Source organism: Lynx rufus, unplaced genomic scaffold (genome assembly GCF_022079265.1).
Source record: "Lynx rufus isolate CCGP_SWC_20201006 ecotype Redwood Valley unplaced genomic scaffold, mLynRuf1.p SCAF_3, whole genome shotgun sequence".
Classification (NCBI taxonomy): Eukaryota; Metazoa; Chordata; class Mammalia; order Carnivora; family Felidae; genus Lynx; species Lynx rufus.
In genome coordinates, this window is record NW_025814845.1 from 153,625,057 (window position 1) to 153,649,089 (window position 24,033).

The 24,033-nt window shown below is 39.3% G+C and overlaps 1 protein-coding gene across 2 annotated transcripts in view; it reads left to right on the plus strand.

Moving 5' to 3' along the window:
• CCDC25 (coiled-coil domain containing 25) overlaps window positions 1-24,033 on the plus strand; it is a 37,561-nt gene that overhangs the window by 2,287 nt on the left and 11,241 nt on the right. The window contains exons 2-7 of one of the 2 annotated variants that reach the window (XM_047091141.1): window positions 2,808-2,855; window positions 8,085-8,124; window positions 13,352-13,403; window positions 18,511-18,586; window positions 22,147-22,250; window positions 22,697-22,899. In XM_047091141.1, the coding sequence (XP_046947097.1) occupies window positions 2,808-2,855; window positions 8,085-8,124; window positions 13,352-13,403; window positions 18,511-18,586; window positions 22,147-22,250; window positions 22,697-22,899 (523 nt within the window). The remainder of the gene's footprint in view (window positions 1-2,807; window positions 2,856-8,084; window positions 8,125-13,351; window positions 13,404-18,510; window positions 18,587-22,146; window positions 22,251-22,696; window positions 22,900-24,033) is intronic. The other variant, XM_047091142.1, reaches the window with a different exon arrangement.

The following is a 24,033-nucleotide window of genomic DNA, read 5'->3' on the forward strand; positions in this document are numbered from 1 at the left end:
TGTTTAAAAATTTTTTAAAAGGGGAGAAAATCTCAGGTTTTTTTTGTTTTGTTTTGTTTCTGCCTTTCCTTTTAAAATTAGTATCTGACTAAAATCTCTTTAACTTCATTCATGTTTCATGACCTGTCATAATGGAATAATGAAACATTAGCCTTTCTGTATTTCCACTGTCTAATTCAAGACCATCTGATTTATGGACCCACAAGGTATCAGCACTTAGCTCATTGAGTCCTTCTGTACTTTTAGTACCTTTTAATTGCATCTATCTCCAGATAGATTGTTCTGTAAATTATGAAATTATCAGAGTCTCTGAAGTGGACTGGTGCTATACCTGAATCCAGTATCTTCAAGATAATTACTTCCCATACTAATCAAACATACTATTTGGGCAAGAATAACAAAAGTACTAGAATAATTCAATTTACTTTTCTTTCATCCTTATTAACATAGACAGGAACTTCATTGAGACTTCTTGCTCCTTTTTGTTTTTAATTTTCTATTTTGACTAATTTCAGTCTTTAAGAAAAGTTCAAAAATAATAAAAGATTTCCTTTATAACCTCTCCCCCAGATTCTAACATTTTAACTTCTGTTTCTTTCTTTTCCTTTCTCTTTACCTCTCTCTCCAAACACACATTTTTTTCTTGAACCGTTTGTTGGTAATTTGCAGTTTACCCCTAAATACTTCAGGTTCTCCCCCCCCCAAAATCACAAAACATTCCTCATTATCAAAATTAGGAAATTAACATTGCAGCAATACTATGATATAATCAGCAGTTTTTGTTCAGTTTGCATTAGTGTCCTAATGCATTTATAACAAAGGGCAATTACCAATCATTGTTGCATTCCACTGTCATTCATTACTCTTTAGTCTATTCTAATCTGGAGCAGTTGCTCGGCCTTTGCCTTTCATGACACTGTTGTTGAATTATTTTGTAGAATATTCTTCAGTTTGCATTTGAGTTATGTTCTTAATCACCTCATTTTATAGGTCAACCGTCCAAACAATAGTGTGTCGTTCTCTTGGCTGTAATTTAGATGGCTTAGCCTGCACAAACAGCTTTATTTTATTTTAATCATTTTAAAAATTACTTTCAGTCTGATTACAAAACCATCTATATATTTCATAAGTGAGCTAGCCAAGGTAAGTATTATTAACAGTTATATGTATATTTTCCATACATATACAGAAAATAGGTGCATATATTAAAAATATATTTGTAAACATGTACATACAACTATATATTCATTTTTTTTTACAAATTGAATCTTGCTTTATATATACAAAAATGCTGTTCTATTTAATTGCTACCTTTTCTTTTCAGTGGGTGCCTGGTATTTGTTTATGGATATTCTATAGTGTGTTTAACCAGTCTCAATTAATGAGTGTTTAGTTTGTAAAAAGAACATCATTGCTTGATAAATTATAGTATGTACTTAATGGTGACATTGTAGGATCAAAGGGTGAATATTGCTAGGTCGTGCAGAGAGAATCTGAAATGGTTTTATTTCTGCACTTCTGGCATTTGTTATAATGGCTGTTCTGGCTATGCTGAGGCCTTACCAAGCGAATGGAATGCTCAATTATAGGCAGATATTTCTGTCAATGCAAATACTCTCTCCTTTCCAATTAGTTCTCTCAACTACTTCCAACTAATTTTGCATTGTAGTCATTATAACTGTTGACTGAAAGATACGAGATTTTTCCCTCCCCAAGAGAGGCAACTATGATAATTTAGAGAGCTTCTCATTACTGGAAGTACAGGCAATTTATTTAAGAATTTATAAATGCAAGAGTGCTGCTCCCTGGCCTTTAGAGCTCCACTCACACATCCTGGTTCTGTGCTGTCTAGCGACAGTCAACAAACTGCCCAGACTAGGGGCCCAGTGACCATTAATTCAGGAGTTTTGCTACAAATGGGGTCAAACAAGTTTTGGTAGACTAGCTTGGAAGCCCGAACCCAGATAGAATTTCAATTAGGAAAGTTAACTTTTTAGTTGACCCCAGATGGAAGATGCCTACATTAAAAGACACTAGCTTAGTAAAGCAAATGTCATTTCTAAGGTAAGCCATACCTAGAATATTCAGTTTGACTTACACTGAGTTCCTAACACTGAGTTCACATTGGAAATAGTTGGAGATCCTTTAAAAAAACACTATTGCTTACCCACCAGAGATTTGGATTTGGTTAGTCTTAATGGAGCTGGGACACAATTAGGTGGTTCTAACGCGTAATGAGGGTTCAGAATCACTGATTTAGAAGATGTTTGAAAACTGTGTTTCCCCAGAATAGGTTAGGAGCCCATTATAATGTGTAGCACACCTGGAAAAAACTAATATTGGCTAAATAAAATAATGAAAAGGCTTAGCTAAGTATAGGAACCTATTTTTAAATAGTTGAGGTGAAGGTTGGGTTTTTGTTTCGTTTTGTTTTTAACTCTTTTGAAGACGGCAAAATTATGGGACTAAACTGGAGTTGTATTAAACTATGTCCTGATGAAAGTAGGGAAGTAGCTTCTATAGTAAGGATCAGTAAACGTTTCCTCTTTGGACCCAGTAGTAAATATTCTAGACTTTGTGAGCCACATCTCTGTAGCTTTATTCTTCTTCATTTTGTGTTTTCGACTCTTTAAAAATGTAGAAGTCATTTCTTAGCTTGTGTGCTGTCCAAAGACAGGGCTGGATCTGACCTACAGGCCATGTCTTGCAACCCCTAACCGAAGCATTTGTCACTTGATTTTCCCATGAAGCAGTTTTGCTGGGGATGAAGTTATCTAACTGTTTTTTATATTTTTGTTTTGTCTTAGTTAACTCATCTGCTTACACTATTTACATGGGAAAGGATAAATATGAAAGTAAGTTTTCAAAAGCATTTGATTTTAAAATTTCCAACAGGTAAGTGTCAATTGCCCCCTCCCCCCACCCCACATGGTTGGTTGGATATGAGTTTTCAACTAACTACTACTAGTTAGGCCCATTAACTCCAGTGGGTTTCCTTTCCTAGAATTTAGTTATATCAAATAACATTAGAGCCTCTTGGACCATTTGTTGCTGATTAGAAAGTTAACTTTATTAAGAGTTTTTGTGGTATCATTTGATTTAGGGTGATATGAATCAGGTTAACCTTGCTAGTTTATGTCAAGTAAAAATAATCTGTGACTTGGTTGAAAAGCTCATTTTCTGTACATTTTTACCACATTTAGGAATAGAGGAAACATATCTATTGTTTTTTGAGGCCGAAGATGGCTCTTTTTGAGTCATGAAATGTTAACAGTTTTTTCAGACTTTATTGACCACTCTCCTCAGAATGAAATACATTATTCCATATTGCATACATTTATGTAACTAAAACAAAAATTTACAAAAAATACCCATACTCTTCGCTGTGCCCTCTTGTTTTTAAAAAGCTAGTCTCAACCTGCTCAATTAATTTTTTTACCCACTAGTGAATTTGAACTAAAGCTTAAAAGGAAAAACCGTTTAAGGGGATGGCCTTTTGACTGCACGAGTGAAGAGGGAGAAGTTTAGCTTTCTTGCTCTAGAGCATTGAGTTGACAGCACTGGGCTGAGGGAGAAAACATCTGCAACAAGGGAGCTTGGAGAAATGACAGAATTACACTTCTTCACGCTTGGAGAAGATACAATCGTTCTTCTCACAGGGCTAGTGTAATTTCCTAGAAAAGACAGCCCTGACGTCTGGCCCATCTGCGTTAAAATCCCAGCTCCTAATAAAGTAGCTATAGTTACTTAACCTCTTTGAACCTCACATTGCTGAAATGGAAGAAGAGGATCATGGGACAGTATCTGCCTTGCAGGGTCGTGAAGGTGAAACCAAAGAGCCTGGGTAAAGTGCCTGGTCCAGGGTGGGCACTCAGTAATGGCAGCTGTCACCACTGGAGCTTCTTTAGCTCTTTTTCCCCCCTACAACCATCAGTGTCTGTTCTAGGTGCAGTTTGAAACTGACAACAGTTTAAACTTGATTCTTTAAAAGAGACAAGAATAACATTCTTCAGTATGGGACATTTGACATTAATGAAATAAGTAAGGCCAAAAATTAAAAGATGTCAAAGAACAATAATGTTATGTATAACTATGATATGTGTAAATATATAACTATAATTAACGCATATATGTGATTAACATACAACATAACATAAACATATGTATGCATAACATAAAAAATAAAGAACGTGTATAAAACATGTATAAAATATATAACGTGATATATGTAATAGCTATGGAAATCTTATTTTTAAATTTTTTTTGTTTAATTTTGAGAGAGAGAGTGTGAGTGGGGAGTGGCAGAGAGAGAGGGGGACAGAGGATCCAAAGTGGGCTCCACGCTGACAGCAGCGAGCCCAGTGTGGGGCTCAAACTCACAAACTGAAATCATGACCTGAACCAAAGTCAGACCTTCAATCAACTGAGCCACCCAGGCACCCCAATATTTAAATATATATAGTTCTTAATCAGATCTATATAAATGGTTTAGAACTGTGTGGTAATACTGGTTACCATAAGGCAGAATCAGAATAAGCAAGCCTATTACATCCTAGCCAAGAGAAAAAAACCAGCAGAATAAAATAACTAATTTTTAAACAGTTTTTCCTTATAATGAATTCATGACATTGTCTCTAGTCTGACTTAATGGAGGCACCCAGTCTGCAGTATACTTGTTTTTATATTTCTCTTAGTAACTCCTACATCATCAGAGGCAACTTGTATTTTTTTCGTAGCCCCATCCTGATGAATGTAGCTGAGCAGGGATGCTATCTCCTTGTATTACCTCGAGCAAGGAGGCTGTTTATAACCAGCCATGGTTATCTGCAGTAGATACGGATCCACACCTAACCAAATCTGCTTTCCTTTCTACCATATCAAGGATGCTAACCCAAGACTTAGGTTACTGAGAAGCACCTAAAGGAGAGCTGCTACGTATGGTTGCCTGGGTTTTGCACCGTGTAACTCTGGGCAGGGGACTTGATACATTTCTTACAGTGAAGGACTGCCTTGATACAGGCTCACACTGCTGGGCTGCTAGTGTTACTGACCTAAGGCAGCTGTGCCAGTGACATTCCCACCAGGTCTCTTTTTTCCTTCCATTTTAGTTCCGTGTTTGCTAGAGCTTATCTGTGTGGACCCATACACCAGCCTGTCTGAGCATCCAAAGAGGAAGATGTAGTCTCTGTTTTCATAGTATTAAAGGTGGAGAGGCACATGCAAAAACAAGTATTCGGTCATTTTGCTCTGCACCTAGAAACTGCTCTCAAAAATAAAGTCTAATTTAGGGGCGCCTCTGTGTGGCTCAGTTGGTTGAGCAGCACACTCTTGATTTTGACTCAGGTCATGATCTCACGGTTCATGAGTCCGAGCCCCACATCGGACTCTGCGCTGAGCATGGAGCCTGCTTAAGATTCTCTCTCCCTCTCCCTCCCCCTCCCTGCTCACTCACCTACTCTCAAAAAGAAAGAGTAACATAAAAAATGTCTATTTTAAAAAGTATAGGTGAAATGAAGCAATATGAATAAGTGCTGTAGAAGTAGAGGAGGGGGCAGCATAAATGTGATTAGGGAGAGCCAAGGAGGAGCGGGTTAGGATGGGCTTGACGTAGAATCCTTTAAATGTCTGTTGTAGGAATTTATATCTACAGATATAAATCTAAATATAGAATTTATGTCTGCAGATGTAAATTTAGATTCTTTCTAGAGTCCACTTGAGTCGAGTTTTGCTGTCATTTAAATGTATGTAGAGGGGTGCCTGGGTTGCTGTGTCGGTTAAGAGTCCGACTTTGGCTCAGGTGGTTATCTCACTGTTTGTGGGTTCAAGCCCAACTTCAGGCTTCACGCTGACAATGCAGAGCCTGCTTCGTATCTCCTGTCTCCCCTCTCTCTCTGCCCCTCCCCCACTCTGTCTCTCTTAAAATAAATTTTAAAAAAGTAATAAAATGTATGTGGGGAAAAAAAAAACCCAGGAGCCCTTGGGAGTCATTTGGAGGTGCCAGCTTTCCTAGATTGCTTTGTAAAAAAGAGATTACATTTTTAAAGCACCCTGTTCCCTAGTGCTCCTAGCACATCATACTTATTCCTGATAGCCTTGATGACTTCAGCCTAAGGGCTGGATAGAACATCAGTGCATTTTTAATTGAATAATTTACTTTCTTTCACTAAAAAGCTTTCAGATGTTTTCCTTTTATTAGCCAGCAGGTGTCACCAGGAGGCCAAACGTTGCCTGACTGAGGAAAAGAGGTTTTTATATTTCCCTTTCCTTTTTTTGATTACTTGTTGGCTATTGGCTCAGCTTCCCATGTAAGCTAATACAAAGCCCTTCAGAAAATGTATGGTGTCTACAGTTTTTAAAAAAATTTTTTTTAGCATTTGTTTATTTCTGAGAGACAGAGAATGTGAGCAGGGGAGGGGCAGAGAGGGAGACACAGAATGGGAAGCAGGCTCCAGGCTCCGAGCTGTCAGCACAGAGCCCAACGTGGGGCTCGAACTCACAAACCGCGAGATCATGACCTGAGCTGAAGTCAGTGGCTTAACTGACTGAACCACCCAGGTGCCCCTAGTGTCTGCAGTTTCTAAGATTATCCAAGATTTATCATCCTTTTGCTTTTCTGGAAAATGAATACCCCATTCAAGTTAGATAGATTATACTTCCTTGGGTACATTTTAAGTCATCACATCAATCATTTTGTTTAGCTTATAATTTTTAACTTTGTATCTAATACTTTAACGCTTTTGTATTAGACACAATTCATTTCTAATTATTAGCATGGCTATTCGTGTGTATAGATCTTACCTTTCTGTAGTGATATATGTTATTAGTCTTAAAAATACAGAAGTATACATTTTGAACTAATAATTTACCTTTTAAAAATATAAATATGCTTTAAGGAAATAATCGGGAATATGAACATATTTATTTTAAAAATAGTTACTGAAGCATTTGTAATTAAAACAGCCCCGGGGTACCTGGGTAGCTCAGTCAGTTAAGCATCTGACTTTTGACTTAAGCTTAGGTCATGATCTCCCAGTTCGTGGGTTTGAGCCCCACGTCAGGCTCTGCATTAACAGTGCAGAGCCTGCTTGGGATTCTCTCTCTCTTCCTTGCTCTCTGCCCCTCCCCTGCTTGCTCTCTCTCTCTCTCAAAATAAATAAATAAAGTTTAAAAAAAAACAAAACATGTGAACAATAGAAAAGTTTATTCATATGATAGAATTAAGTAGTCATTGTTTCCAAAGACCTTTTTACTTTTTAATTTTACTTTTATCTAAGAAATACATAGCTTAAGACTTCAAATAGTAACAAAATATGTATCATAATAATATTTTCCATCCTGTCCTTGTTTTGTCCTGCAGAGACAGTTACTTTTAACTTACAGCTATTTGTTCTATTTTATTTTTATTTTCATATGTGACAGAATTTTAGGTGATTTCTATTTCCTTTTTTATACTTCTGGTGGTGGTTTTATTTTCTAATTTTCTACTATTTTATAATTAAGAGGTCTCTTTTAAGAAGTAAAACACAGTTCACTGATGAACAAAACCATTTTGACAAATAAGTTTATTACAGTGAATCAATTTCCCAAGACCTCATCTAACCTCTCAGCTGCTCTAATTTGAAGTTTAACTAACTTTTAATAGATATATCTTTGGGAGTGCCTGGGTGGCTCAATCAGTTAAGTGTCTGACTCTTGGTTTCGGCTCAGGTCATGATCTCACAGCTTGTGAGATCGAGCCCCGCATCAGGCTCCATGCTGACACTGCAGAGCCTGCTTGGCACTCTCTCTCTCTCCCTCTCTGCTCCTCCCCCCTAAAATAAATAAATACAATTTAAAAAATTAGAAATATCTTGAACTTTCTTTTAAGTATTATAAAAATTATATCAATTATGACAACTCTAAAAGCTATTTTTACAAATTTTTTTTCTCTATTTTCAGGCATCAAAGCCTCTCTCAACTACTCTTTTCTCCATTAAGGGAGAGAAACAGTTGTGGGAAGGATTGGTATAAACTCTGGCATATTTTCATTTGACAGGTTGTTTTTTTTTTTAACCTTTTCTTTGTTTTCTTGTTTCTCACTCTAGACGAAGATCTAATAAAGTATGGCTGGCCTGAAGATATTTGGTAAGTAACAATTTCGGTTCTGCTTTCTATGCATTATATACTTTCTCGGATTTGGCCAACCACCTCACTTTTATGATGAAAACTGAAACTCCTACTTTGTGTTTTGTTCATGTTCGGTGGTAAGTAGCTGACTGCCAGCTCCCTTCATTTCTAATCGCTGTGTCGACTGGGGATGATGTCTCAGCAACCCTGAGGTTGGAGGCCGGACCTCAGAAGCTTTCTTTTACCTCATGATGTGTCTTCTCAGAGTGGTTTCGTGAGACTGCCACACTCACGTGCTCAGACCACTCTTCTCGAGGAGATGGATGAGGGCTTCACAAGAAGTGGTGAGGGAAATAGAAGCTTCCATGTGGATGGAATAGATAGGGCATCTGACCAGGTCCAGCTTTATAGAAAACACAGGCTGGGTTCCCTTTGTCTTCTCAACTCCCTCATGAGGTTAGCCCTGTCTCGATCCAGGCTCTACCCCCTCTTTCTAAAATATTCTCTGGAAATTTAAAAAATAATAATCATGCTTTCTTTGCCTTCTGAGATAATTTAATTTGCTGCTCACAAAACCCAGCCCAAAAAGCAATGACAGAACAAACCAAAAACTCACTTTAGTTTTATTCTTTTCTTTTTCTAACTGCCTTAGAATGCCACCTGGGAGTTTCTACCACTCAGACCTGGAACCTTTTAGGAGGACCTGGACCCCCGTTACTTTGATGTAACACTCTCGGACTCAGTTTGCTGAGTCCTGGTGCCTAATTCTACACCTAGAGTAGGGTGTAGTCTCCACAACTCCACAAACACCCCTCTACCAAATGCTGTCCCTGAAGATAAGCACATGGATCCTGTTTGCTTTAATGATAGTAATAATGAACACTGTCATTAGTTATTGAATACCTAACTAGATGCAAAGTATTGGCAGGTGTTTACCTTATTGACATACTCAATTTCACAGTGCCCTGTAAAATAGTTATTAGTCCTGTGCCCATTTTTCAGATGAGGACACTAAGGCTAAAAGAAACTGAACAGATCTGCTGTGGTTGTTGCTGGCCCCCCAGCCGGCTCTAGTTCTGAATCACCAATTTTGTTCTTCCCTTAGGCTACTGCTCTTTGTCTGAGGGTGACTTCCTTCCTTCCTCAGGCCATTGCTGCAACTCTCTCCGGACCTCTTTTCTCCAAGTGTGGGCCCGAATCCTTCATTTAATTCCCTACAGAGACAGAGTTTAGGTTGTCACTTTTTAGGAGAGTTGCTTGATTTTCAATGAAGTGGACAGCATTGGACATTTATTAGGAAAACTATTACACAGAGACTAACTTAAAAAGCAGGAAATGCTTTCCTGTCTGCCATCTCTAACGTCCACACTCCAGGAACCAAGAGGCACGACAAACCTGAGGAATTTTAAAGTCTTTTTTTTTATCTGCCCCCTGTCCCAACACAGGCCCATCTGCTGAGCTCAGGTAACAAGTGTCATCAAGGGAGACACCGCTTGGTACCCCCTTCACTTCAGGTGTTCAGTTTGCACTGCTGAGGGCTTCTGGATTGAGTGCTGCTTCCCTTTCTAGAACCCTAGACCATAAGCCTCACGAGGACAGTGATCACTTGTTTTGTTCAGTCCCACATCCCGTTACCTAGCATAGGACCTGGCACCTGGTACATGTTCAAAAAATATTTGTTGACTTCCTAATTAACTAACTCTTTGCCTGTGTAGAAATGATCTCTGCTGGACATTTCTTCACAGTAACTGCATTCTGGTGTCTCCATTTTGAGCACCTGTCACCAGGCTGGATTATTCCAGTTGTTCTTAAAGCCCAGAGATCTCCAGATCCTGTCAAGGGAGATTAGAGCTACTGCATCTGTTACGTGGCTGCATCTGTTATGTAGTTATCTGCTGTGAAGTTTTAACATGTCAGGTTTGAAGCATAAACACCTGCACAGAAAAGGTTACATATCCAGATGTACCACAAAAGTCAATTTGCCACAGCCTTTTACCTGATTTTTTTTTTTTTTTTTTTTTTTTTTTTTACTTAAGTAAGTGGAAGAGAAATTTCCAATTTACAGCCTACGCCCTGTGTATTCTCAGTTGGGTTTTTGATTTCGTTATGGTTGACTATCTCCTGGAATCCTACTTAACCAAACTGGTGTCTACAGATACCCATTTTGACACCCTGAAATTCATGACTCTTGCTGGAAGTGATTGACTTTTACTTTGAGAAGCTATTCGAGGTCTGATGTGAGGTAGAATAGCCAGCCCTAAATTTCAAGACTGTTGTGTCAATCCTGGAAACATTCCTGGGCATGCTAAGAATGATTCAGTTGATCGATATTCCCCAGGGCACATTTCAACCTGGTTCACTCTGAGGTAAACCTTAGAACTTCACCTGCGTGGATATCAGCATCTGAGTTTATACCAGAAAACACCTTTAAGGAAAGGATTTTCCCAGGACTAAATGAGAATGGAACTGAATTTATCTTTAAGCAAAAGAAGATAGAAATAGTGTGTGTTTACTGCCTCCAAACCCCCAAAGAATAGTATCTCCAGGGACCCCACTTTCAGGAGTTCAATGGCCCAGCTTCTGAGGCCCTGCGTCCGCATCCCCAGGTCATTGGTGCTCATTTACTGAACTTTTTAGTCTCTGCATTCAGTAAAGAAAACAGTGATTAAGTAGGGAGAGGACGATAACAAGGACCAGAAGGAACTAGGGAACTCTACTGCGCATAATTTAAACTTTTCAGAGTAAACATTTTGGGAGGTTTGGAAAGGTTTTTTTTAAGGAACCTCCCCAAGATAGTTTGTTTAGAGAGCTGGCTTTTTTGATTTACAGTGCAACCAAAGCCCCACACTTCCACACATTCCCCCTGCCCTTGTAGCAATATACCTCCCAGCCTAGAGTTGCTCTGTGCATCAGCAGTGATATTGCCGTGTGTGTTTTAGGATTTCGATTACTTATGTATGACTCCATCAGATAGACGTTGAATTATTTATGTATTTCTTTGGACAAAATTCCATGTCAGACCTTTAAGAAAAATCAGGATACAATTGATTTACTATGGGTATGTAGGAAAGAGTTGTTATAAATAGAGAATTGGCTTAAGACAAGTCAGAATGGGGCAAGTTACTTTTCAACTGAACTTGCTTCCTAAGATCCTGAAAGAGGATAATTAGATACATAATTTCTGGATTTGCAAAAACACATTTTTTTTCAGTGGAAAAGGCCAAGCTAAAGACGGTAATCAGGAATCTCTTATAGGGAATATAAATTTTATATGAGAAAAATAAATCAATGTCCAATTCTGGTTACCAGTAATGGATAATAATAAAACCTAGAGGGGGCGCCTGGGTGGCTCAGTCTGTTAAACGTGGGACTCCAGCTCAGGTCATGATCTCACGGTCTGTGAGTTTGAGCCCCACATTGGGCTTTGTGCTGGCAGCTCAGAGCCTGGAGCCTGCTTTGGATTCTGTGTCTTCCTCTCTCTCTGTCCCTCCCCTGCTCACACTCTGTCTCTCTAAAATGAATACATGTTAAAAAAAAAAACACAACAAAAAAAACCTAGAGGTATCACAAACTGCAAAAAATGTGTAGTATTTTTCTGTATCCATGGTGACTAGCAAAATGCTTAACTTCCTTAAGAGGGCATTAGAAACAGCATAATCTTTTTTTTTTTTTTTTACTTTTTTTTTTTTAACGTTTATTTATTTTTGAGACAGAGAGAGACAGAGCATGAACGGGGGAGGGTCAGAGAGAGAGGGAGACACAGAACCCGAAACAGGCTCCAGGCTCTGAGCCATCAGCACAGAGCCTGACGCGGGGCTTGAACTGACGAACCGCAAGATCATGACCTGAGCCGAAGTCGGACGCTTAACCGACTGAGCCACCCAGGCGCCCCAGAAACACCATAATCTTAACATTTGTATAGAATCATGCTGTCCACGTCTTACAGTAGGCATGAGTGTGTGACCATTTTCACTTCTAAAAACACACTAATGTGGGGCGCCTGGGTGGCGCAGTCGGTTAAGCGTCCGACTTCAGCCAGGTCACGATCTCGCACTCCGTGAGTTCGAGCCCCGCGTCAGGCTCTGGGCTGATGGCTCAGAGCCTGTTTCTGATTCTGTGTCTCCCTCTCTCTCTGCCCCTCCCCCGTTCATGCTCTGTCTCTCTCTGTCCCAAAAATAAATAAACGTTGAAAAAAAAATTAAAAAAAATAAAAAATAAAAACACACTAATGCTAAGAAAATGTCTAGAGAAATATATAATGGGGTGTAGTGGTGCCTCCTTAGGGTTTTACTGAGCACTCTTCAGTCTGGAAAGGTGAGGAGTAAGGAAGAGATGACTAATGTTATCAGAATCCCAAAGTGACCATCATGTGTTACCGTTGTTTGTTGTGAGAATTCTGGGGCATCTCTGGAAGCTGGAAAGAGGGAATGTCAACTTTATTTGGTAAATATCTCCAAATGTTAGACTAGGGTGTAAAAGGAATTAAGTTTAGAAAGATTTCTTTCAATTGGTGGATGATAGAGGCTTAATGAAAGGTAAATTTAGGACATTGGGATTTTTTTTAGGACTGTATCATAAAGGGCAATCCCCGTGCTTTCCCAGAAAACATATTAGTGCCATTGTCAGATACAAGGAGGGATGAATTGTTGGTCTGACCCATTTTATGGCTTGTCCAACTCTGTACTTCTCTTTGGATTGTTTTTGAACTTAGGACGTCCCAAACCATTCCTCTCATCTTTTTTCCCAAACTGGTGCCTTCTCCACCTGTAAAGTATTTTCCTCTATAGTCCTGCCGGTCTCCCAGGCTTGCAACACCGTGGATCTTGATGACTTCTTTCATTCCCTTCTCTCCTCACCTGAAATTCCTTTCCCTGTGTTTTCTCTACGACCTGTGTTTTAGTCAGATACCCTCTGAGTCTCGGTTCATCAGTGAAGTTTGTGATCACTGATAGCTCTTTCTCACTTGAAAAAAAATTGCCCTTTCCAAGGCATTTCCATTTATTGTCTCTAGTATTCAGCTTGGCACTTAGTCTCATGCAGCTGCAGAACTTGCCCTGTTTACCTTACCTCTCCCAGTTGACAGTGAGCCCTTTGGAGGCAGTGATCGTGTTTTTACTCCCCATGGTGCTTGACATGTGGTAAGCACTGAGTTAATACTTTTTGGGTTGGAATGCTTTAAATGCAAGGGGCCTGAGGAGATGGTTGTCTTGTACCTCTTGCTAAAAGTAGTTTTCATTCTTTGTAGGTTTCACGTGGACAAACTCTCTTCGGCTCATGTATACCTTCGATTACATAAGGTAACTGGATTTAAACATGGACTCATGCTTTTTCTTTAGTGATGAGCATCCTCTCTTGTCCTCTGTCCTTTTTTTTGTTTTTTTTTTTGGCAGTTAAATTGCTTAAAATAATAAATATGTGCAAAAGATAAAAAAAGGTAGCAAATGAAGAGCTGTCCTACCCCTGACCCAGAAAATGACTAAGGGAAATTCTGGTGACTTTGAAACTTGAAAGGGGACATAGTGTACGTACCTTAGCTAGAACCACTGCCCTAATTATCCTGCAACTTTACGTATGTTGTTCGTCACCTCTGCTCTCTCTCCCTTTCATTTCAGTTGACAGTTCTGGACCTTCTGTCTTCTCCAGTGGAGATCACATGTGGTTCCTTTTTCTCACACTTATGTGATTGTCCTGCCTCACCAAGGATAGATGTTCCCAGTTATCAGGGGCTTCTTTGGGACATTTAACACAGCATTATAATAGTAAAGGAAAAAGATGCAATGTTTCCTAGTAACATAAGACCACTATTATTTCTAATGCCTTAACATTCGTATGTTTTATACAGTTGAATCATAGGGTATACGTACTTGGTATGTGTGTTGCCTTTTTTTTTTTTTTTTTTTAATGTCCTATTTTGGAATGCTTTTAGATTTACAGAGAAGTTGCAGAAATAGTCTATACTACATGGGGTTCCCATATACCCCATGCCTGGCTTCCCCCATTGTTAACGTCTTAACATGACCATGGCAGATTTGTCAGAACCAAGAAAGCAACATTGGTATGTTACTGTTCACTAAGCTCCGGGCTCTATTTTGATTTCACCAGTTTTTCCGTTAACGTCCTTTTTCTGTTCCAGGATCCAGTCTAGTGTCCCATGTTGTGTTTAGTTGTCACGTGTGCCTAGTCTCTGGTCTGTGACAGTTCACGCTCTGAAAGTGTGAGATTTTTCCATTTTTCATGAGCATGGCAATTTGAGAAGTACTGGTCAGGTTTTTTTACAGAAGGCCCCTCAATTTGAGTTTATCCGATGTTTTTCTCATGACTGGAGTTACGGGTTTTGGAGGAAGAATAGCACAGGAGTGGAGTGCCCTCCTCATCACATCATGTCAGGGGCACGTGCATTAGTAGAATTTATCACCAGTGATGCTAACCTTCATCTCCTGGCCAGGCCAGTGTTTGCCAGGTTTCCTCCCCTCTCCCATACTCTGTTATTTGGACACAGATCACCGAGTCCAACCCGTACTCACAGGGGAGGGGATGGAATTAAGCTTCACTTCTTGGAGTGGGGAGTATCTACACAAACTTAGAAGGAAGATTCTATCTCTTCTCCCCTACATATTTAATACAGCAGTTTACATGTATCAGTATGGACTCATACATTTAGTTTGTACTTCGTGTTATAATCGGTTCTATGTTATTTGGTTGCTGAAGTTGTTCCAGCTTTGGTTGGAGCTCTTTCAGCTTGGCTCCTGTGTTGCTTTGATATGCTGCTGTCCTTTTGGTTTTTGAGCACTTCCTTTCTGACACTCTAAGATGGTGTGGGCTCTTCTTGTATTTTCCCTGCCCCAGTCCTAGAATCGGGCCTTTCTCCAAGGAACCCTGATTCCTTTTACTGGGGAATTGTATTTAGGAGCCAAGATCTGGACTTGGTGTGCTCACTGCTCCTAGAGTGTCATTGCTTCTAGGCCCCCTCAGCAGAAAGAGCTAGGAAGTACATGTATGTATATTAACCCACGTTAGTAATTCATGTGTTGGATTGTTTCTCTATCTGTATCTATGTTAAGCATGAGCTCAAACTGATGTCTGTGATGAATCTGTTATTATAGAGGCCATTCTAGTCTTTTCTCTTTGCTTCTCTATTAATTCCTTCTCACAGTGAGAAGCCTGGTTCCCACCATCTACCATCTATTTGCTTTTTGACTCCCACTATATGTGGAAATGGTTTCAGATGTGTTAAGTTTTATCCCCATACGAAACAACTTTATCAACTAAAGTATGCTGTTTGTGTGCAATTATTTTTGTCTTTTTGCCTTACAGTTTCCAGTTGAAATGCTGTTTTCCAAAGTTATTTGTAAGCTGCTTTTTTTTTTTTACCCCATGCCTTTCAGTGATATCATGCCATGCACTCCAATTCTTTTGTCTCCATTTATATTCCATCCTGTTGATTGTATTATTACAATTTTTAATTCCCCTAGTTGATTGTATTACTCTTTCATGTGACAGTTTTGAAAACTTTTTCATGTTACTGTATTATTTTCATATTTATTGTTTTGACTGGCTGCTTTGAGTTGATATGCCACAGTTACCTGGCTCCCCTGTCAGAATATAAGTTGTTTATAGTTTTCAGCATCATGAATCCCTAACGCGAAGTTTTTTTTATGAACCACTTTCTGTTTTTCTTTTTGAATTGGGTTTTTTTACAATAATTCTCGGGGTGCCTGGGTGGCTCAGTCGGTTAAGCATCCGACTTCAGCTCAGGTCATGATCTCACAGTCTGTGAGTTCGAGCCCTGCGTCAGGCTGCGTGCTGACAGCTCAGAGCCTGGAGCCTGCTTTGGATTCTGTGTCTCCCTTTCTCTCTGCCCCTCCCCTGCTCATGCTCTGTCTCTCTCTGTCTCAAAAATAAAAACATTAAAAAAAATTTTTTTTCAGAAGTAGAATCACTGAGCCAGGAGATAGAAGCATTTGGGAGATGTTTCAAAGACCAGATTGCCCTCTAAAAATATTGCGCTAGCTTAAAATGCTACCTGATATATACAGGTTTTCCAGACCTTCCTGGGATTTTATAACTTAAAAAATATGGCAACCTTTTGACAATTTTTCAATAAATGCAAGATGCTATTTCATTATGGTTATAATACTCACTTCTTAATTTACTAGCAAGGTTAAACATTGTGCCCCATCTTTATTTATACTGTTGATATTTTTGAGAACTGTGTTGTAAAGGAAAAGAGGAAGATTGTGAACTCTGTGCTGGAACAAAACTCTGGATTCTCCTTGGCAACTTCTTGCCATTTTGGAACTACTTTAAGTTTAGAGGAAATAAAGTATGGTATTACCAAGTTTCCTCTTGGTTCAGATTAAACTTTTTTCCTTTAGACTCTGTGTCAGAAAATGGAAGTAATAGCAGTAGTCCCAAGTTGACATTACCACCAGTTTCTCCTTGTGTGAAAAGAAATTTAATTTCATTTTCTTTTGGAAGCACATAATGTGCTCAGTAAAAATAAATGCTTTTTAGGGACCATTTACATGGTTGATCTGTAGTAAACGGCGTAGTCTTTTGTACTTAATAGGTACCAAGTACGTGTTAGTGATGGAATAGGACTAGAGTGGTTCAGGATCCAGACTGCTGGATTTGAATCCTAGCTCTGCTGCTTACTGGCTGTGTGACTTTGAGCAAGTTACCTAGCTGTGCCCGTTTTCTCATCTGTAAAAGGGAGCAATCGGTACCTGTGTTACTGAGGATTAAGTGAGCTAGCATGACTGAGGCAGTTAGGATAATGCCTGGCACATGCTAAGCATCGTATGTGTTAATTTTGTTGTTGAATTCAATCCAGACCTTGAAGATCACAGATATTCAGCAGTATTCTTTCCTAGGCTGCTTTGGTTTTTGAAAACCCATAGAAGAGTCTCTAATCTCATTAACATGGATGGCACAAAGCCCACAGTTACATTCTGACGTTTACATATTGAGGGCACCTCACACTCTCCACAGAGTTTACTCTGACTTTACTCATAATGCTAAGCTGAGTGATTTTTTTTTAAGTCTGCTCATATTATATTAGAAGTAGCAAAACAGGAAGATGAGGTTGCTTTAGGAATACTGACAGACACAGGTATTAAGAAGGGCTATCAGGATGTAGCCTGACATCAAGGACCAAGAAAGTACGTTTCCACGAGAATTTCTTAAGCACCCTACTCTGGGCTCAGTTGCTACAACATGGCTTTAGCCCTGGGTTCATGTCTCACCTCTGTCCTGTCACTTACTAGATTTAGGGGACCTTGGCCCAGTTACTTAACCTTGCTAAGCTTCGTTTCTTCATTGCTAAAGTGAAGGTAAACTATTTCACATGGCTATTTACTTAGTGCCTGGCACGTGGGTACTTAAAACATGGTAGCTGTTTTGTTTTTTAATTACTCATTTTGATTTATTTACTGTAGGCTCAGTCTGCTTCTGTGTATTTTAGAAGTCCCTGAAGGCATCATATTATAACCTGGTGTAATGTTTGATATTCTTAATAATGACATTGTGTTATCAAGATGTGAAATTCAGAATCCTTTATTTTAGTGGTCAGAGAATTGCACAGGCTGAGATAGGTCATTAAAGTAATGGCAAACTTAAATCACTTATTTTTTGGTCACAATTTATGTATTTGAGAGATCCCCATTTTCAAACAAAAACAAATTTAGAAACATGATGGTATAAATTAATCTCAAGTATTTAGTAGGAAGAACATTTCGTTCCCATACAGAAGTGCTTCTTTAATCCTATGCCTGGTTGGAGCCAGTACTGAGGTGATTCCATTGCTCTTGCCTCTGAAGTATTTTTGTTGTTTTGGGATGGCTTTGCTTATTCAGCTTTGACTTTGTTACATTATCTGTACAGAAAATGAGTCAATATTATTTTTCCCTTAGGGTGGATGGTTGTATCTAACACACTAAGAGCTGAGTTTCTAATTAAGGCTGATAGATGACCTACCAGATGTTTGACAGCCAAAACTATGAGGTGTCTCTTTGTGAGCAGGGTCGTAAGGACCTCAGCAAAGAAGACTTCCACTTATCAAAATTAGGGCACCATTTCCCTACACGGTTTCTAGAAGTAAGAATGAAGAGAAGAAAGTAACAAGAAAGAGGGGAAAGTTACTCAGGCATAATTATAGTTAATATTGTGGTGGGGGGTTTTCAGTACCCTTTTTCCTCACTTCTTAAGTGTTAGTATTTTCTGTATTACTTGTACTGCCTTCTCTCAAACATTCCCATAATAGACTTCATTTTTCAGTGTTCTGAAATATAGTGAAGAGTCTCTGCTTTTAATAAAATTGTGCTTCGTAAGGCACTAAAACCCTGTAAGTGCTCCAGTATCGATCAGTTACAAGGTAGTCGACCATCTGGTTTATTTTTGTTTCAGGGGGAAAAGATAGAAGACATCCCAAAGGAAGTCTTGATGGACTGTGCCCATCTCGTGAAGGCCAACAGTATTCAAGGTCAGTTTTCCTAGAGGTGTTTTCAGAATTAACACCGATTTCTGTGTCTGAAGTAGAATACTTTCAGAGAATATGTCGGGGACTTTGGCTGGAGTCAAAGGAATAATATGTAGTATGCCTTTCCCCTGTTTTGTCTTTTCAAGTGGCAGTTCTGCTACCTATCAGAGAACTAAAAACCCATCTCCCCACCCCTCTAATGACGGTGGCCCTTTCTTGGCTCTTTCTACCCTGTCTTCCTTCCTTTGACTAGAAAGTTGTCTAGACCTGCCTACCCTTGAGGTTATGTAGAAAGGCTTTCAGAAATGAGGTTAATGGCTAAGCAAGAGATGTGTCTCGTGGTTTTATTTTTAATGTTGTGTGATGTCTTTATTTCTATCATTTGTCCTTAGATTCTAGAGCTCAAGTCTCTACATCCCTGTTTCCTACTTTTTCTTTCTCTCCTCCTCCTAAATACTTCTTTCTCCCTGCAAATTGTGAAGGTATTGAGTCTGTTGATCTTTTTATCTCCCAGAGAATCTTACTTGGTTGGTCTGGGGTGATCCAGGAGTATCCATATTTTTACAGTGCTCTCCGGGAGATTATAATGTGCAGAGAGGGTTGAGAACAATTGCTCTAAGTGTTTTAGGTAAGGCCTGAAATTCTGGGCTTGGTGCTTCTTTGTTTCTACTGTCAGTAGTAGATTTAATCTGTCAGTAGTCAGTATAGGTCAAGAAGGACAACTTTTGGGGAGAAAATGAGAGTTAAAAAGGGGAGCCAGGAAGGAGATGGTATGCTGCTAAGAATGATTAAGCTAGTTAGGAGGTTGGATTTTGGTGTGTAAGACATAGACCTAGGTAGAGTAGAAGTAAGTTTGGTTTGATGTGAGGGTCAGAGGTGATCCAGAGGGTTGGAAAGAAAGCTGGTTTGGGTGGAGGATAAGTGCACAGGGCAGACTGAGAGCAGGTACCAGGGGTCGGTGATTACAGTTCAGGAGCTGACCCGTGTACCCCTTCTCCATCGCTTAGACTGCGTTCCCTAAATCTAACTTGGGCAGCTTTAATGAGTCAGATACCTAGCCAAAGAAAGTAGAAGGCTGGTCTTGTAGAGCCACTGACTTTCAGCCCCGTAAATCATTAAGTTGCAGTTAGTTTTAGGACATTCCATTTTTATGAGTGGGACAGGGTTTCTTAAGATTTCCAGTTAAGAGCTTCTTTTATTAAAGTAAAAATAATAAAGTTAAAACAATCATTATTCTCTGTGTGTTGCAACCTCTTTCACATGTTCTTGTCCCCTTTCCATGCCCCTGGCTAGCAGATGTAACTTTATTAAAGGATCTTTGGACTCTTTATTCTGGGCCCAGTCTCTTGCTTCGTAATCTCTTTATAGTTTACCAGTTCTAGAGAAAACAGAAGAGAATACTGCCTTACTTCGCTCTGCTCTTTGGCCTTCCACAGTGAGAGCTCACTTAGCAAAATAAGGAGCCAAGCCCAGGAACTTCACTCGTGAGTCCCCAGCAGAGGATGCCAAGGAGTGAAGAAGGGGTTCTCCTGCGGGGTTTGCTAGGGACACTCCATTCCCGTTGCGGTGCAGTTGAAATATTTTCCCCCCTGCTTGACCTCAGAACCGAGGGTGTTGGGTTAATCTTGTTTGTCATCATAGAATCTGGTCAGCCAGTTTATTCATTTTAGAATCTTTTGCTAGATTAAACTTTCTAAAAGCTTCGACACTCCCTGTGACACACCTCGCCTTATCTGTACAATTGAGTCCAGACTTGTTAAGCTGGAAGTGAAGCATCTCTGATCTGACGGCAGGCTTTGTTTCCCTTCAAATTATTTCACACTCCAGCCAAAGCACGTATTTGCTGTTTTCCTACCTTATGCCTTTGCTTATGTTGTCTCCTTTGCCCTCATTTTTGTCTTCCTTGTCAATCATCCCATGTCTAACGCCAAACTAAGGTTCAAGGTCCACCCAGTAGTTGTAGTAATGGTAGTAGAGTTACCGTTGAATGTTAATTACATGTCTGGCACTGTGCTAAGAACATTACAAATTAATTCATTTATCAACCCTACTGAGTTATGTATATTATTTTCATCTGTAGATGAGGGAGCTGAGCTTCAGGGAATTAAGGAACCTGCCCAAGGTCTCAGAGCTCTGAAGTGTGGCAGTAGCTGCATTGAAGTCAGACAGTGTCTTTGAAGTCTTCTGTCTTAACCACTAGACTGTATTAACCTCTCCCGTGGAGCCTTTCCTTTCTTCCAGTGTGGGTGACCACTGCCCTTTCTGAGCTACTTCAGCATTCTACCTATACCTTTCCAATATCATTTGATAAGTTCTGTTTTTCATCATAGTTATTTATGTACTTATCTGCCTTCCTTCAGTTTTGGAAGGCAAGACCCATTGTCTGATCCATATTGGATCTCCCCTAGCACCATGCACATGGAGATTTTTTTAAATCTTAATTTTGAAAAAAAAATTTCAAACCTACAGGAAAGTTACAAGAAAAATATAACTCTTGTATACCCTGTAGTTAGATTCAACAATTTTTCTGTATGTATTTGCTTTCTCTCTATAATGCTCTAATTATTAGGTTTTTGGTTTCTTTTTTTTTTTTAGCTGAACCATTTGGAGGAAAATTATAGATCTTATAACCCTTCAGCATGTCCTAAGAGCAATGACATTGTTTTAAGTGACTGTATTACTGTGAGCAAATTTCAGGAAATTTAACATGGATAGAATACTGTTATTTGATACACAGCCCACATGTAAGTTTTTCCAGTTCTCCCACTATGGTCCCTTTATAGCATTTTTTTTTTTTTTTGCTGATGCAGGATTATGTGTTATAATTCCTCACCATGTCTCTAGTCTCTTTTTATCTAAAGGCACTACTTTGTCTTTCAAGACATTGACACCTTGAGTGGAGACCAGTTGTAGACTATCTTCTGATTTGGGTTGGTCTGATTCTTCCACTTGAGCAAGAGTGCATGCATTGCACTCTTCCAAAGCATCTGTGCTTTTATTACTTTGATATGTTTTCTTTGGTAACAGAGTTGCCACTGCTAAAAGAAATTAAAAAAACAAAACAAAAAACACCTCTACTGAACCAGTCCAGTTTCCTCATGTTTCACATGGGATTCTGGGAGCTGTGGGGACTTTCCCTGAGTGACATAGCTGATCATGGTGGTGCAGGTCCCTTAAATCCCAGACCTTGGCCTTTTGCTTTATCTTGCTGTTTAGCCTTTATTGGATCAAGGACTCCTTTGAGGAAACCTATTCGATCCTTTTCGCTGTTAAAAAAAAAAAAAAAAAAAAAATGCATATCATAAACTTTGCATCCAATATTAGGGAGTCTCAGAAGTCCCTGCTTTCCTTCCTAATACTTTTGCTTGAATTGTGTTGTTCACCTTTGCCATTTGCCATTTGTGGGTGGGTTTAAAAAAAAAAAAAAGCATTCTGTGGTTTGAATCACTCGATGGCTATTTATGCAAAGCCTTTTCCTCTGTTGGATTTTGGTAATTTGCCAGTGGATGAGGGCAAATTTCTTAGTGTCCTGCCCGCATGTTGAAGACAGTCTCTCTTGGCAGGCTGCAAGATGAACAATGTGAATGTGGTGTATACACCGTGGTCTAACCTGAAGAAAACAGCTGACATGGATGTGGGACAGATAGGCTTTCACAGGCAGAAGGATGTAAGTGTTGTTTGCCACCACAGGGCACGGAGTGGAGTCCTGGTCTTTTCTGTCTAACACTTTCATTGTCAAAGGCTCAGCATGATGTATGTTTTCTAAGTCCCTCTCAGCTGCATTGCTCAGCCCCTAGACAGCGACTCCTTTGTTCTGGAGGGGAAAACGTATGATTAAGATTTCAGTTTTGGGAGTGCCTGGGTGGCTCCATCAGTTAAGTATCCAACTTTGACTTAGGTCACAATCTTGCAGTTCATGGGTTCAAGCCCCATGTTGGATTCTGTGATGACAGCTCAGAGCCTGGAGCCTGCTTCAGAATCTGACTCCCTCTCTCTCTGCCCGTCCCCCGCTCACCCTCTGTCTCCTCTCTCAAAAAAATGAATAAATGTTAAAAAAAATAAAAAATTAAAAAAAAAAAAAAGATTTCAGTTTTGTTCCCCCCTTTCTCAAAGGTGAAAATTGTGACAGTGGAGAAGAAAGTGAATGAGATCCTGAACCGATTAGAAAAGACCAGAATGGAGCGGTTTCCAGATCTAGCGGCAGAGAAGGAATGCAGAGACCGAGAAGAGAGGAATGAGAAAAAAGCCCAAATTCAGGAAATGAAAAGGAGAGAGAAGGAAGAGATGAAGAAGAAGCGAGAAATGGACGAACTTAGGTATGTCTGAGCTACGGTATTGGTGTTGACCTTGGAGATTACTCACTGCTGATTTTCACCAGGGACCAACCTGAAGGAAGTATATACTGGTGGAGAGAGGGACATAGGACAAGCTCAGGGCCTTAAACAGCTTAGAAAAAGGTAGTTATGCGGATGCGTTGGTCAAATGACATGCTTTTATAGGGGCAGGATATGAGAGCATGTGAAATAAAGTAGCTGGTTTTATTCTTAGATAAACTATCATAGGTTATCTTTAGAGTTTGGTTTGTAAGCATCTTCAGGAGAAGAAAATATGCTATATTAACGGATTAACATCAATTAGTATGATATTTGAATAAGGTTGTCTTAGCTCCAAAGACCAGTGCCTAAAATCTGTTTTTAGAACCGTTTTTGTTAATATTTTGAAAGTTTGAAGTAATTAATGTCATGAGGCCTATCGCAAAACACTCCATTTTAAAATAGTAAACAGGAGGGGGGCCTGGCTGGCTCAGTCAGTAGAATGTGTGACTCTCTCTTAGGATTGTGAGTTCAGTCTTCACGTTGAGCATGGAACCTACTTAAAAAAATAAAAATTTTTAAAAATAAGTGAAATGAAAACATAAGACCAAGGGGGAGAGGAAGGAAAAAAAAAAAGGGAGGGAGCCAAACCATAAGAGACTCCTAAAAACTGAGAATAAACTGAGGGTTGATGGGTGCTGGGAGGGAGGGGAAGGTGGGTGATAGACATTGAGGAGGGCACCTATTGGGATGAGCACTGGGTGTTGTATGGAAACCAATTTGACAATAAATTTCATATTAAAAAAATAGGAAAAAAAAGATATATGACAGTATGAATAAAAAGGCTGGTGGTTGATAAATCAAAAAAAATTTTTTAAATAAAAATAAGTAAAATGATAAATCATAGTTAAAATACAATTTGGGTCCTGAAATACTAGTGTATAAAAATACTGACTGTATTAGTTTTCTGTGGCTACTGTAACACATTATCACAAATTTAGTGTCTTCAAACAACATAGATTTATTATCTTACAGTTCCACCTATCCATACATTAGAAGTCCAACATGGTTCTCACTGGGCTAAAAGGAAGGTGTTACCAGGGCTGTGTTCCTTCCTGGAACTCTAGGGGAGAATCT